Source organism: Electrophorus electricus, chromosome 3 (assembly GCF_041902795.1).
Source record: "Electrophorus electricus isolate QZ-2024a chromosome 3, ASM4190279v1, whole genome shotgun sequence".
NCBI lineage: Eukaryota > Metazoa > Chordata > Actinopteri > Gymnotiformes > Gymnotidae > Electrophorus > Electrophorus electricus.
Window position 1 is genome coordinate 22559491 of NC_137499.1, and position 16195 is coordinate 22575685.

The window sequence follows — 16195 nt, forward strand, 5'->3', positions numbered from 1 at the left end:
AAGAGGAGCATATTCACATAGAAAATTGTCTTATTTAAATGATAAACAAACTGGTATGAGAGTATGTTGAGGCAATAAATAAATCAATTAGCAAACAAACAAAAGATTTACATGATAGCTTTGATTATGACAACAATTTGTTACTTGTTAGCTCAATATTCATCCTAAATACACCCCACAAACACTCCTAAATAAAAAGAGAAAGAATATGCTTACAGACGCAGCTCAGATTTGCCTTTAGTAACATTTCTTGTTTCTCTCCTGGCAGGATCAGGTGTGTAGGGGTGTGGCGGTTGCCCTGGTCCACCTGTGTTGTTGTAGTCCTGTCACATCAATCACTATAGTTATTATTCATGCAAATCTACTACATGTGTACCCATTGTAGTATAAAATCAGCCTCTAAGCACTAACCGAAAAGCAAGAACTAAAAATGTTCAGTTTTATTCTGAAATACTTTCTTCTGTTTCTGCTTCTGTAATTCACTGATATTATGGCCATGTATTTTACCTTGTGTCTCTGACAAAAACAGAAAACTTAGCTTTCTTGTGCTGTTAAGGATGTAAAGTGTTTGTTTAATTTTTAAAACGCTGTGCTAAAAAAAAAAGGTTAACACACAGCAAAACATCCAGTACTAAAAGCAGTACACAAATAAACACTGTAAGAGTCAACTCAACACTGCAAGTCTTCATTCAACACTGTAGGTATTAATTCAGATGTTAAGTCAGGACTGTAGATATTAATTCAGTGATGAGGAATTAATACAACAGTGCAGATGTTAATTAGGTTATGGAAGTATTACTTCAACACTGCAGGTGTTCATTGCTGGGATTTATGCAATGAGATTGCTGGTAAAGTGTATTTTTACAAAGCACCACATTTGATCAAAATTAACCTAATGAAAAGTCCCCATGGTTCAGAGAAAGGCTACTGTACCTGCCAAAGCAAAATAATATGCTTCCATATAGTTAAATGGTCAATTAATAGTCATCTTTTAAGTAACCTCAATGGTATTTTTTACAGCCATATATAGTTAAGTAACTATTTTAATTTTATATTTGTGGTTATATTAGCAGGCTGAGTGAATGATTGAGAAGCAGCGGGTGTTTAAAGAGTCCGTTCCATGCATTAAGTCACTAGATTACATATTTAAGTGTATATTATTAAAAAGAGTTTTGACTTTTCACAGAAGTAATCTCTCAGATTTATCATTGCTGCCTGTGTAGATATACAACTTTGCATCTTTAAAACAAGTTTCGCTGATCCACACGTTCACCTTGGGATCTCTTTGCTATGTCTTAACAAACTGCTTTTGAAGGTTTTGAAGGTACGTCATATTATACATCACCAGCAGATGACTCAGAATAAGACTCAGAATCAGACTCAGAATCAGACTCAGAATCAGACTCAGTATCAGATTAATCTCATTCACTAATAGTTATCAATTACAAGAATTTGCTTTGGCATGCTTGCTACTGTTCAGTAGAGTATGGCATTGATGGAACACAAGAGTACTGAGGTTACTGACGTCTTACAGCAGCAAAATTCATTGTATTTGCATAAGTAGCATATATTATTAAAATATACAAAGAGCAGGGGTAGGCAAGACTCATTTTTATCTTTTCTTGAGGCAGTTACAATAATGGAAGATTTGAAGCAGTCAGGCACTACACAATGGGATGGATATTAACTGATGATGTCTGGGAAACCTGGAACTAGTCGGATAGTACAGAGTTTTTAGTGTAGCTAATATTGTCCTGTCCTGTGATAAGTGTTTAATCCACTCTGTAGAGCAAGGGTGTCAAACTCGGTTTAGGTAACCGGCCTCATTGCACATGTTAAGCTCACCTGGAAGCCAAGGTTCAGTCTACAGTTTAACAGCATATATATGCACATGGTCACAGAGTGTGAATGCCAGAATAAAGCATGATAAACTAACGCTTTGAGCTCCGAGAGAATCGAACATTAACCTGGAAAATCTTGAGGCATATTTAAAAAAAGACGTTTATCAGAAAACTGGCTATTTGGTGTTTGCTTGGTGTCCACCAGAGGAGGACAGGCTCCATGTTTGAGCCTTGGTTCCTCTCAAGGTTCCTTCGTCATGCTTTTATGAACATTGTCCTTGCCACTGTCACCTTTAGACGGTAAAAATTGGAATAAATTTGAGCTGACTTAGTGAAAATAAACTTTATTGAACACAACATCTTACACAGTGTTGTTACTAAAGAGGCAGCGATGTTTACTACTGTTCACCAAAACTGCCTGTTGACAAAACGTAAGATAGTTGCTGAGTTTTTTTATAATATAATTGTAGATTTCTTCTAATTAAAACTCATTTTATAATTGTTTCGTTAGAAAGTGTTAAGGTAAATCTAAGTATATGTATGTCACACCCCAGCTGTGACGGATCACAAAGAGGCGGACGCTCATGGAAAATGTAGCAAATGTTTGAATGTGAAAAAACATGGCTCCGCAAGAGTACACAAAACAGGGTCAAAACCAGAGGGCAGAGAAACATTAAAGGAGCATCAGAGCCATAGTCAGAAAACAGCCCAAATCCAAGATCAAACAAATCAAAAGGGAAATCCAAACAACAAGAAGACCAGGAAAACAAAACACACATGGACAGGTAACCAACTCAGTATGCACATGAAAACACAATAATAATAATCCACAAGATAAGTATTAGAACTGGAGAGTCTTTATTGGCACAGAAAATAGGAAATGGGTGAGTTCAATTATTATTCTGGAGAGGACGAGCTACTGCTTGTTTCCCGATTGGCTGATTGTGTTGGGTGACTTTTTCTTGATTCTCTTGGGAATTCTGGGAAATGGAGTGGAAACCTGTAGTTCTTTGCAGAGTAGACAGAGTACAGGCACTGGAGGGCTATGTGACACCAGCCTCTTCTCAGCCAGCCTTTAACAGACCACATCCAGCAATGGCAGCACACTTCCACTTTCCCAGTGCCAACTGCCCACTTACTAATTAATCACCTACACCTGTGCCTGGTTTACCTGTCCATTTACTCCCCACAGGGGTCTACGTGCAGTGCTCTGCATCAGTGGGCCTTAGCTGCCTGTTAGTGACTGTGCCAAACCTGGTCCTCGAAGACGAACTCTATCTTTCAGCGCAGTAAGTGCTCTTTAAGTTCCTTGCCTGTGCCTTGCTCCTGTCACAGCTCAGAAGGTCCATGCTGCAGCAGCTTTCAGTGCATATAGGCCTGCAGGTTTGTTCCATGATGGTGTTTCACAATGCTGGCACAACATAAGACACTTACATGTAACTGTGATTGCCTCCTTTAGTTTGACAGCATGTCTCAACATGAATTAAACTAATAGTGTTTTTGCTAAAGTAGTGGGACCTGCTCATACCATCCAAGGGTAGGAAAAGGGCTTTTCTTGCCTTTGCCATCAATACATTTTCATTTATTTATGGATTTCAAGGAAAGCCTAAAATACATTTTTGCTAAATGATTGTAACACATGTAATGATTGTAATATAATACTAGGAGGGTAAGGCTTCTGACATCGATACATTTTCATTTACTTATGAATTTCAAGGAAAGCCTAAAAGGTTCAGCTGGCGTTATTCCAGGTGTGCAGCCTAGAAGCCTAGAGAACTAGAATATGACCACAACACAAACAACTATAATGCTACAGCTAGGTGCTAAGTGCTGTCCCATGCTTATTCAAAAGTTAATGACACACAATAATAGAAATAATATCCCACTCTTTCTTTCTCTCTCTGTTGTTTGGTGGGTCTACTCTGATGATCAATGGCATTTTGCATTGAGTGCTTTCAAACTATGACTTCTACTGTAAGAGGCAGGTGGCGTTAATGGACATCTATGCCCAGAAAAAGGACCAAATCTGTAGCTAACGTTTGAGAGAGCAGCGCGAGTTGTAAGGATAATAACGTCTGACTCCCACAAGAGCATAAACATGCCTCTGTCCTGTCTGGTCATGATGGACTTGATCTGTTTTAGGCTGAAGAAGGCATTCATTTTAGTCAGTCTTAAAAGCTCAAGAAAGAATACAGAATACATGTGAACATGCACTTTAAATATTAGGCATACGCTATATCATAATACATTTAATGATATAAACATATTAGACTTGTAACTAAAATTTGTCAGAACTGATTATGATTTTAATTTTAAATGTGGCCGATTTTTACAAAACATTAGTGTACACATAGACGTACAGTGCTGGTTAGGGTACCCTAGGTCTATCATACCCCGTTCAAACATCATATCCATCCAACCTACATTTGTATTTATAGAAATGCCCAAAATGGGTACAGATAAAATAAAAGTTACTAAAAATCTCATGGCCTGTATTAATGCATTCACTCACTCTTACACACACACACACACACACACACACACACACACACACACACACACACACACACACACACAGATATAACACAGCCTGTTTATTTACAGTTATTGGCCATGTGCTGTAATTACCACAAAGACTAAAGTTTTGGGTAATCACTAAACTATGAAGTACTTTACGAATCCAAAACGAGTTGAATCATTTCACATAATACTGTTCTTGGACTGAACAGAGTGATCGCTAAACCAAAGAGCCTTTATCCAGATAAACCAGGTGGTTCACACTACACTCTGGGGACCTCATTTCCAAACACAGTCAAACTGGTTATTGTAACGCATTGTTAAAATTAGTTACAACAGTGATAACTCAAGTACAAGGCCTAGATGAAGTCTGACCAGACAATAGTTACTCAGTGCATATTTAAGGGTCAACCACAGTGACTTCCTTCGTGCATGTTTAGAGCAATGCTTCTTTAACTATTGGTCAAGTTTATGGGGGAAATAATTCTTGCTCTCTTAAAATGGCCCGATAGCTCTGTTACAATATGACTAAATTAACATATTACATATTATACAAATATTGTAAAATAATTCCGAACCAAATATTTTTTTCCCGGGGAAGTAGCAACTTATTTTACACAATGAAGAAACAGTTAATTGCCAGTAGAGCAACAACTTGACTGAACATTACACAAATCTGACATCTGTATGAACATAACAAGGATTTAATAATTTAGTCGTCTGAATAACAAAATCACATGTATTCTGGTTTCAACAGGACGGCATTAGCCACACTGTGGTTTCTTATCCCTCTGTCATAGTTGTATAATCAAATACCTGTGCAAACTCACTTCCGCTCTGTTCAAACAATGGTCCACTGTATGAACCAAGCACACCTTAGTTTGCTCGTTTAAAAAGAACAGCAACGACAGACACAGGTAGAGTAGTAGAGTAGTACCACCAGCCACGGAGCAGATGCCGGCATCAGTACGCCTTGTGCTGTCTTCCTGCTGCCAGTCCTGGTGGCGCCATCATGTGATGGGGAGGGAGACCTGCACCACCTGGTCTTCCTCAGTGCAGAGTTCAGATCCACCGCCGAGACCAGGGTTAGAGTCAGAGGGATGCCACATGTTGTCTGCGGCTTTTCATCCATGAGACTGCAGTGGTACTCCTGGTGTATTTTTGTTTGTTTTTGTTTATTTTAAAAAGAAAAACTATTCAAAAGCTCCTCGGACTTTTTGGTTTGCTTCCCTCTTCTGAGCCATAATGCGGTTGTAGACGTAGAACTTGACACTCTGCCAGTCTCTGTTCTTAAGGACCAGCGGCTCAGCTGTGACGCAGCGCTCACACGCAGACTTGCCTGGCACGCGACAGGAAGTGATGAAGTCCTTCATGTGTCTCTCCACAGCCTGCACCTCATCCACACTCCAGGTTTTCCTTTTTTTTTTTGTTTTTTTAACCAGATGAGAGGTAGTAAATGTACCTGTTTTCAATATAAAGGAGAAATTCAAGCATTAAGCCATCCTGAGGAGAGTTGCAAAATTGTATGCATTAGTCATGAGTCCAAGTAATATAAAATATGATAGAAAGTGATATATGAAAAAATATGATAGAAAGAAACGTTTTGTTATAGGTGCAGGGGTTAGAATTACCAATATAATCCTCATATAACAGTAAGATACCGAATTGTTGGTATTATTAAACTAGCCAGCTTGCAGTTAAATCAAATATTGCTAAAAAAAAAAAATGCAACTTTTCAAAAGTAAAAAGGTTGGACAGAATCCTGTTGCTGATGTGTGAATCTGACTGGACCTTTCTTCCCCTACATCATCAACAAAAGGAGATAAACAATTTGCAAACACTGTATAAAAGACCAAAGTAGTAATGACTAAATGCTTCATTAACTTAAAGTAAAACTGCAGACTTGCATCGTTTTGTGTGAACACAGTGTTATTGAATGGAATATTAGAAAGGATTATCTTCATTATATTTAGAGGAGTTTATTATTTACATCAGGTTTGTATTTTTAAAAAAATGCATAAGACAACAGCCCTCCCCCATGGGTACATGGACTCCAGTAAAACGGACCATTTAGGTTTTTACTCAGTATTTTGTGATTATAACTCAGTATTTTAGTCCATTATGCCTGTCCTCACTCCGCAGAAAGCTAGTCTTTTCCCTAACGCTCTGTAATATGCTGGCAGGTCAAACCTGATGAGCCAATTCTGTGCTTAAGGTGGCGCAAAAGATTATGATCTAAGACACAAACAAGTGCAGACTAAAGCACGATTTATTACTTGGCTTTTTTAAGAGCGTCTAATAACCGTATAGAGGCACTGTCAGTACAACATCCTGGAGTGTGTACCTCTGACTGATGAACCTTCCCGGCACTTCCCCTTGTCATTGTTGAGCTCCACCTCCTCTACAGAAGACACAAAACAGGAGTAAGCTTACATTTCCCCAACACGACCACATTTATTTCGGAAAGGTTCAGACAAACGCGGACGTGTGAGCCACTGTTGGCAGGCAGCAGCACATGGAGGGATGTTTAATAGACACAGACGACGCTTTATTCCACTGCGGGCCGCAGCGGAAACATGCAGCGGGCGTTGGACAGGCGACGGGCAAACCTTCAAAATCAGAGGGAGGGGTTAAAACACAGATGGGCATGCCGTCCACAAACAGGGCAGACCCAGGGTCCCAAGGGCCTCTCGCATGTATGTGACACTGTAAATGAGCAAGTGATAAGACAGGCAGAGAGAGACAAACTGGGGGATGCCATCACATATACCATTAGGCGGAATGCTGATGTCAGAGAAGTTCTTGCCCAGGAACTCCATCATCCTTCCTTGCTCGATCGCAGTAAGGACTTTATAGACCTTGGCGAGCTGCAGCGTCCTTTCGGCCAGAGGGTAATACTCCTCGTGCACGATGAGCTCGTGCCCGAGAAAGTTCGCCAGTTGGTTCGTCTCCGGATCTCCCAGGTTCAGCACGGTGGACAGCGTCGCGATGCGTTTCCGCAGCTTCCCGCACGTCAGGGCGTAGGGGTCCTTGGCGCCGCAGGCGGCCGCAGCAGAGCGAACGCAGTCCGAGCCTCGGTAGTGGGTGGTGGCGGACGGACGGGCGAAGACGTAGGCGTTGTCCTTCAGCACACCGCAGGTCTCTCGCCGCTCGGCGAGCAGCTGCAAGGCCCGGAGCATCCGGAGGGTGAGCAGCACGGGCACGGGACGAGCTCCCACCCGCCGGATCACGATTTTGTAGAAGTGGCGGCAGAGCTGTTTCTCCACCTCGGTGAGGGCCCAGTCTATGTCGGTCGGGGGATCAGCCGAGTCCCTGGACAGGAAGGTGGTCAGGTACATACCCGACACCTCTGCCTCTCTGCTGCGGTTGAACAGTATGACCTGGGTCAAGGACACCTTTGCCAGCTCAGACCAGAATTTCGTGGAGGGCTCGGCAGACAGCTGTGCCATGCGCTCATCCTGCGTTTTGTCCAGGAATGCGTGGAGCTTCTGCACGTCCTCGGTGAAGTCTAGCAGCGTGGGCGTTCTCCACTTCGCCCCCTCGTCGTTCCTCGCCACGGTCGCGCACAGCAGGTCGTTCCACCTCTCCTCGTGTATTTTCTGGAAGTCGCGCAGTCTCTGCGCCAGGCGGCCGTCGCTCGGGGTCACCACCTTGGTCCTCACGAGCCTGCTGAGCTGCGCCAGGCACACGGCCAGCTTTTTGGCCAGCGATGGGATCCTGTACGAGTTCGTTTCAGCGTCGTACTCGCACGCGTGCCTCACGGCCTCCACCGCCTGCATGCAGTTATACGGGTCGATGAAGTCCTCCAGCTTCCGCAGCGACGTCACCTTCCTGCCGCTGGTCAGCAGCTTCCCCAGCTCGCGCAACTTCTGCCGGACGAAGCCCCGGCTGCCGGCGGACTCGCCGCTCTTGCTCATCCAGTACTCCCCCAGCTGAACGACGCAGCCGTCGTTTTTGACCGCGTCCGTGATTTCGTCCGGCACCATGACGCTTAGCGTTGCCCACAGGGCGGGGCTTACGTTGGGAGGCACAGGCAGCGTGGCGGTGCAGAGCGACAGCGCGCGATTTTTGCCCGGTTTGGGGACGTGTTCTTTGGGGCGTAGCTTGCACACCTTCATGTGCCTCCACAGGACCTTTTTGGTGAACAGACCCTGGCAGTGGGCGCAGTGCATAAAGTCACTCGGCTTAACGGCCCCCCGTGGTCGTTTGTAAGGGATAAGGTCACCTTTACCCGAACTCAGCACAGCTATGTTGTGCGTGTAGTTGCCCCGGTGACGGAGCTCGTCCAAACGTATCCGTCTCGGCTTCGAACCCTTGGGGAAGCTGCAGGCCATTGCCACTTCCTGTTCCTTGGAGTGCACGTCTTCCAGGTGCCTTGCCATCTTGCTAAAGGGCTTGAAACAGAAGAGGCAATAATGCTTTTTGTTGTACAGCCTCTTGCCGTTGCGCTTTCTTTGGCTCGTGTTGACGGACACGGTGTCTTCGGACCGGTGACGGCCGCCCGTTCTCTCCGCTCCCGGACCCGGGGCGCCGGAGCTGGATCTACAGGACCCGCTGCCGTCTGAACTGCTCTCGTCACTTTCATTTCTGGAATTTGAAGGGAACTCCTTTCCGCTGTCTGACGCAGAATCCAAGAGCTCGTTGGAATCCTCAGAAAACAACTCTTCCAACTAACAGCCAGAAACAATTACAATAATAACATTATTGTAAATAACACATTAAATGAAGAATCCGAAGGCTGTATTTATATTTCTTTAACATTTGAACTATTTTTAAACCATGTCTACAGGAAATACACAGTACATGGCAAACTTGACTGAATTGTGAATTGTGTCTTGCACAATCCTACCAGTGTCCTCTTTCATGACTTTTCTAAAAGCATACATTTTGGATATTGATTTATTATGTGTACAGTGTATATGTATACAGTATCAGTGTATACTATATTCATACAACACTTGTTATAGTAAGTGCATTTACCATGTAAATTATAAGCTAACTGGGTCACTTATAAAAGGGGATAACACAGGTTGCCAACCTTACACGGGAACACAACTTCGGTGCAACTGGTTAACTGACTCCACAGTACAACAGTCGAGTCAGGTGCTGTGCATTACAACTTACAGCGGACTGTAAAACGTCTGGCTACAGAGACGCTGCACCTAATAAAATGATCACTCAGGAATTAGGGACTGTATAGAGATCTTTACATAAAAACTGAGATGTAATTTGCATGTGCTGTACAGGACAGACTTACTATGCTTCTGGTCTTCTTCAACCTCCACGCGCATATGTCATCATCACTGTCTTCAGAAGAGTAAATGTGCAAGCCTGAATATGTAACATGATCACCTCTCATATCCTGTAAAAGCAAATACGTACGCAGGACAGAGATTATAACTCAAAGCAGCTAGTAAAGCAGGCTGACCTTTACAGAGATACAGCGATGTGCTGACAGACGTTTACTCCCAACCAGCTTGGCTCTTCTCAGTCTAATTCAACCAGTTCTAATATTCACCTGCTCCTGGCATGCCTGACAGTTAAGGTTAGCTTTTATGAGAGTAAGAAGAAGAAGACAGCAAACGCCAGGAGCCGGGCTGAGGATGCCTGCTTTACTTCACCTTCACGAGCACACGCCTCTTTATCCGTAGACAACTCTGGCTTTTATTTATCCCAGTTTGAACTTGAACATCTTCTACTGTTTTTCAGTTCAATGTACAACCATAAAAATTATACAACTATAGCCTGATGTAAACATATATTATATATACAACTATAGCCGGATAAATGTAAACATTTATTTGTAGCCAGTTTATTTTCTTAAAAATCTGTCAAAATGTCAGTGTGGCACAGAAAACTGAGAGGAGATCCTACTGCCAGAAATTCTTAGCACTTTCAGCCAATGAGGGAGCAGAGTTTTCTCCTACACTGCACATTTCAAGCAGTGCTGTGATCATGTCTGCACACACAAAGCTAGAGAGACATTCTCTCCGCTCGGCCTCACGACAGCGAGTTAGCGCGCCAGTACAGTAAAGCCAGTTAAAAATGGATGAAGCAGCACTGTGGCTCTGGGTTTACTAACATTCATCCTGGTGAACATGCATGAGGTATATTTTAGTAAGAATAGCTGGTGTGGTAAATACACAAACATCTTTGCCATCACTCTAGAAAACTCTATTCCTGACTGGGACTTATATGGGTGGGATCCAATTCCCACCCATCAGGTAATCCTCCCCCCGTCACATGACAGCTGCCGACCATGGAGGATGAGAGGAAGCTGTCATATCACGGCATCTGTTTGAGCTGTGGCGCACATAACATCAGGGGGCGGAGAAACCTGCTCAGAGGATAGCACTATACGCCCCTTTCTGATGCATAAGTTCACAGATGCGAGTGATTGGCCAGTGTAGCTGTAATTGACAAGGAGTGAGTATGCCCCCCCGAGCTTATGATTATTTTTCTCTCTTGTGCTGCCAGTCACGGATGGCTGTGGCAGCACTGGGAATTGAACTCACCAGCTCACAATGATAAAAGGGTTTGCCCCATCTTCTGCCAAGTTGTGCAATTTGGTAGCTTACAGAATTTTTGTTTGTGTCTTGCTTGGTTTTACAGTTACATATAATGCAAAAAAATCATGCCCTCAAAAAATCATGCCATCCAGTGATGGTCTATATAACGTAACTTTTTTGGCCTGTCTATAACTTTAAAACAAAGCATTTGTTAAAACCATCCTAAAACTATTTGAAACTACTCTGAATGCTGGCGTTTAACACTGGAGTATTTCTTTAAAGTCACTGTCTGGCGGGTTTCCAGAAAGGCTCTTACAGAAGGAGCTACGGTATGGCTATAAAAAGCCCATGTACCTGCTTCCTGGGCATCACTGAGGAGGCAGCGTCTTCATTCTCCGCTAGAGGCTTTGACGGGCACGACGGGAAACCGTCGGCTGCAGTCACCTCCACAGGTGCACCGTCCTCCCTTACCTGTGAATGGATTTCCTGTTGGATTAGTTGAACATGAATACACATTCATTTGTTTGGACCAACATGAAACAACTGGAGGTAGTTTCATATGAAGCAAGCACTCATATTTGTGACACAGCCATCTGGCAACCAAAACTGTTGTTCTTTCTCCAGCAGGAATTGTGTTAGTAATTTACTCATTTTTGAAAAGAAACATTTGGTGGATTTTACTAAAACTAAAACACAACCATCAAGATTGATAATTTTAGAAACCATTTATTCAAAAATCAGGAAAAGAAGACTTCATCAGGACTGAGTTGATTAACTGGTTAATTACCTAGAGCTCCAGGTTAACCTTTATTCATTTTTCAATACTATGTATGTTAAAACAGATTATCAAATAAAAACCCAACAACATGCACGTTTCCAAGCTTTCAGTTTAGCAACATGTCTATTCAAATTCACATATAAGTGTTTTTAAACACACCAGCACTCACATGCATAACTGGAATGCCTTTTGTAGTTTAGCAACTGGGATGAAAAATGTAAGGGTACCTGTTGACCAGGGGACTCTGATCTTGGAGCGCTGTAATCCACTGTGGGTTTCCACTGGGCTGACGGGTAGGACTCCTGGCTATTGACCTCAGCAGGCGTGCAATATTCCATTATCTGTAAAAATGTTTTACATTTGTCAGAAGAAGTTTGGGTTAAGGTAATGGAACAGTGGTGGAGAAGCTGCTTTCCTGGACGGCCACGATACTGGGTGATTTTCTTACTGATGCATTGCTCATTCAATGCATCAGCTACATATGAAGCCATCGATTAATCATTTGTGGAAGAACAGGGAGAACACTAAAGAAGAGAACGCATGTTTTATAAATGTAACCCCCCCCCCCCCCAAATAGTGGAATGGTTTGATCCGACTACAAAACAACTTCTGTCTCTAATATTAAGATATTAATGAAAGCACCTGGCTGACACCATAAGACTGTCACCTTCAGTACACTATCACACATCGGTTCACATGTATCCCTCAGTTTTGTGCTTTCCCTTCATGTACCTGCATAATTATTACTTACACCACCATTGTTACAGGGTAAATGCCATTTAATAACAGTGTAATATACTGCATAAAAATGTGTAAATGAATAGAGTATCAATGCACTGTTACAGTGTTATTCAGTAATTACATTGCATATAACTGAACGGGGTTGCTGTAAGGCAAAGCCTTGGTCTGTCAGCCAACAGCTGCATTATGGCTCATATGTTCGTTCATATCTCTGTTTATGGCTGTGGAAGCAATACACTGATCACAGGGCAGCATTCCTCACCAGCTGGTTAAGACAGCCCGCCGTGAGCTGCCCACCACCGCGGGATTCCTCCAGGTCCAGGCCGAGAGATGGCTCTACATGCATCGCCTGTACTGAATGTGTCCCCAACTACAAGCAAACGTCTCCGCTACAGCACTAACGCACTAACGCGTTTAGAGCGCCAGAGGTGGAGCAGCGTCTGTCTTTCAGTCTCACGGACTGTTTACATGGCAAATTCATGCCGACGCGACACCGTTTTAGAAAGTTGCAGCAGTGGAAATGTCAGCAAACGGTGTCTGCTAGTTATCTAACCAACATAACGAGTTACGTTGGCTTCAAAATAACAAAACGTTCCATGCTGATAGATGAAACAAGAAATAAACCCAGTAAACCAACCCTAGCTGGCCGATCGACCTTTCGTCCTGCCCACTAACCTCAGATATCTAACTAGCTTGGATGCAGCGTAATGTTACTTTTTGTTTTGTTTTTTTACAGCGTAAACCCAGTACTTTTGCATTTAATTAAAGGCAGATACTGCTTGATATAGACAAGGCACTCCGCCTACCTCTCGCTTCTTTTTCCTTGGCAGCATCCATAAAATCTCCAAGGAATAAATCCCGAGGGAATTAAGTCCCTTCCCAACTTCCGGTGGCAGGTCTTCTTTATGGCGCGGCCCGTGCAGTTATCATGCATTACCGCCCCCTGCTGGTAGTGTTGGGGATTATCACCAAAATCTCTGACAGCCTGCACGAGTAATCATAGTAGCCCAGTCCTTGCAACGTGTATTAACTAATTCACCTTGGTCAATGAAAAGACTAAATGGAACATTCATTGCAGTCTTTCTGTTTTCCAACTCCGTTGTCTTGAATGGAAAATATGGTTGAAAATGTTGTCTTACTCTTGAAAAGACATTGGACTGCTCGCCCTAAGATCAGTAAGGATTCTCTCGGATTCTCTAATATACAGCTGTCTACATCTCTTGCAAGATATACAATAGACAACTCTTGCTGTATTGCAGGAGGAGAAATGGGTGACAACTGCTAATTTTGTCATAGTTATTTTAGTAGCTGTGTTAATCAATATAGAGCACATTAGAGCAGTTGCAGGCTATAGTACTATTAGTACTATAGTATTATTCAACTGCTCAATTATTTCACACAAGGATATGAATACAGTATATAAAGTGTACTGTGTACTGTAGTTAAAGTGCTAGAGGTCGTAAAAATGACACTGTAGTACACTAGAGTTTCAAGAGGAAGGGAATGTTTCAGATTGACAGAGGTGCTTCATAATCTGAAGGCTCCTTGAAAATCACGGCCCATGTGACTAAAGTGTGCTACGAAGGAGCTGCACTTTCCCTACTGCTATTCTACAAAGGCCTGAATCCTCTCAAATCAGATTAACAATTAGAATGAGTATGCTCTTTCAGCCTCAAGTAGCGTACCTAAACAAAATACTGCATTTAAATAGGCTTAATTAAATTAAATAGGGTTAATTAATAAAAATTAAAATGATACGTGGGTGCACCCAAGTTAATTGTTCACCCAGTCTGTCCACCCTGCAGATGAGGCTGGATCATGGTCCTGCTGCCACAGGTAGCAAATTTATCCACATAGCACTTTTCACAACAGTTGTCACAGAGCAGCTTTACAAATGTCCAAGTCCAAGCCCCCAGTGAGCAAACCAAGGACGACAGTGGCAAGGAAAAACTCTCTAGAGCATGAGGAAGAAACCTTGAGAGGAATCAAGACTCAAAGGGGGGGGTGCATCCTCATCTAAAATGCATTACATGGGCATCATTTAGAATAAGATGGTCTAAAACTTCATCACATGGCAAAGTATTGCATCCAGTATTTTCTGTACATACCGAGTGTTTTTTTTTCATGATTCTATTTCTGTGTATCGTACCTTGGATTTTCTGTTTCTCATTGCTGATTTGTGCCTACCCCTTTGCATACTTTTGCCTGGATTTTTTGGATTGTTTTTCTGGTTTTGGATACAGACTGTTTCACCAGGATTCGCGCTACTCTCTCCACCTGGCCCATCTTGTTGCAACCTTTCCTTTCTTCCACTACGTGGAACTACAATAAAACCCTCTCTTTTATCCGCAAGTGTCTGATTTTTTGCCTGGCCCATTACACCTCTGGCTGACAACGAACACTACAACAGTAACAATATAAACAATAAGGAGCAGAATAAGTAGTGAAAGACAGAATTTAAAAAAAGCAATTAATGTTTAGCCTGTTTTTCTAGAAGTCCCAGTCTGATCCAGGACATCAAGGACAACGGAGAAGTAGTTGGCTGGGGCGGAGGTGTGGTGGGCTACAGCAGGGGACATCAGGGGGTGGTGGGAGGAGCCATGGCAGCTGAGACGTGTTGAGGCTCAGTAACATCAGTAACAACATGACATCAGGGGTAGCTGAACCTCGGCAGAAAGAAAGAAAAGATTGTTAGGCATGACCAGGTATGAGGGTGTGTACATTAGGGAACTATAATGTACAATGATGGACTTCGGCAGATCTAGATCTGGCAGGACAGCTATAAGGGTAGAGCCAGAAGGAACCACAGGAATGAGGGCAGCCTGGAACATCAGCACTCTGCTGCTCTCAGTTATCAAACGTGGGAGGTGAAGTGACAGCATCATCACATCCCAGTTTACCAGCACTCCCAGTGCCCGTGGACCCCCAGAGCTACACCTTTACCTGAGATGGGAAGTAGTTAACTTTTGTGTAGAAGGACAAGAACAAATTGCTAACAGTGAATGGCTGTGCTGCACCCACTGGAATGGGATTTTCTCTTCTGTGGAACCTGTTAGCTGGTTTGCTCCGCTGGTGAAAGGGAGGATTTCATTCTGTGTGCTATAATTAAACATTACTTAAGTGCACCTTTATGTGCTTTCTCTTTTTTTTTATATTAAAATACAATGTTCGTTTGTATAAAGATCCTCTTTAGACTTTATTTTGATGCACAACCAGTTTTTCATTGATAATTTTGGGCCACAGTTTTTAAATGATTAAACAGTAACATTTATTAATTCAAAAAATGGAAACTTGCCGAACCTTAGCTGAAACTTCAGATTGTTTATTTTTGCAAATAAACATAAGCGTGCATAAATATTTTTCTTAAGAGTTGTGAACAAGAGAGTCAAAGTGTGTGGTTATGCCTGCCAGATGCTTCCTTCTCAAGCTAAACTGAAAGCTTCAGGCGTGCCGCTGCCTGTGAATTCACTGAGTGGCCTCACAATGGCACCAGTGAGAGCAGAGAGAGCACCGAGGAGAACATCTTGGTTCATCCTGATAACTTGCCGCTTGATAGTTCAAAGATAAATGATGTCTTCGGTTCAGTCTGAGATTAATCTTTCCTGGCACAAATAAGGCAAGTTGCATAATACACACCTGCACAATCACACATAGTATCAAAATTTTCTAGCTGTGTGGAGCACAGAACACTATGCTGAAAAACCATGGCTTGGTGGAATATTAACTTTATGGCATGTATTATATGTTTTCTGGTGTTTTTAGTAAGTTCTTACATTATATTACATTAAATTGGGTTTATAATATTGAAT

General features: G+C 42.6%; 1 protein-coding gene and 1 long non-coding RNA gene across 6 annotated transcripts in view; both read right to left on the reverse strand.

The window, feature by feature from the left end:
- Positions 1–471, reverse strand: part of LOC145653730 (uncharacterized) — a 2510-nt gene extending 2039 nt beyond the window's left edge. For both annotated transcript variants that reach the window (XR_014119900.1, XR_014119899.1), the window contains exon 1: positions 217–471. This is a non-coding gene — a long non-coding RNA (uncharacterized LOC145653730). The remainder of the gene's footprint in view (positions 1–216) is intronic.
- A 1687-nt stretch (positions 472–2158) lies between these two features.
- LOC113578850 (uncharacterized) lies at positions 2159–13275 on the reverse strand. Of its 4 annotated transcripts, none has more exons than XM_081710656.1 (7): positions 13193–13275; positions 11873–11986; positions 11222–11338; positions 9616–9720; positions 7129–9028; positions 6703–6759; positions 2159–5820 (listed from the first exon to the last, which is right to left on the reverse strand). In XM_081710656.1, the coding sequence occupies exons 1-7, from the start codon at positions 13217–13219 to the stop codon at positions 5552–5554; spliced, it is 2589 nt and encodes an 862-aa protein (XP_081566782.1). In that variant the 5' UTR covers positions 13220–13275; the 3' UTR covers positions 2159–5551. The 4 variants fall into 4 exon arrangements, with proteins under 4 accessions (XP_081566782.1, XP_026868148.2, XP_035386759.1 ...); XM_027012347.3 differs by having other exon boundaries at positions 11222–11353; XM_035530866.1 differs by lacking the exon at positions 13193–13275 and adding an exon at positions 12649–13186.
- Between the last annotated feature and the right edge of the window lie 2920 nt (positions 13276–16195).

Coding starts and splice junctions, on each gene's coding strand:
- LOC113578850 (XM_027012346.2), bottom strand. CDS start 12,732: ATGCATGTAGAGCCATCTCTCGGCCTGGACCTGGAGGAATCCCGCGGT. Junction 11,987..12,648: donor CGGGCTGTCTTAACCAGCTG/GTGAGGAATGCT, acceptor ACATTTTTACAG/ATAATGGAATATTGCACGCC. Junction 6,760..7,128: donor CATCAGCATTCCGCCTAATG/GTATATGTGATG, acceptor TGTCTTCTGTAG/AGGAGGTGGAGCTCAACAAT.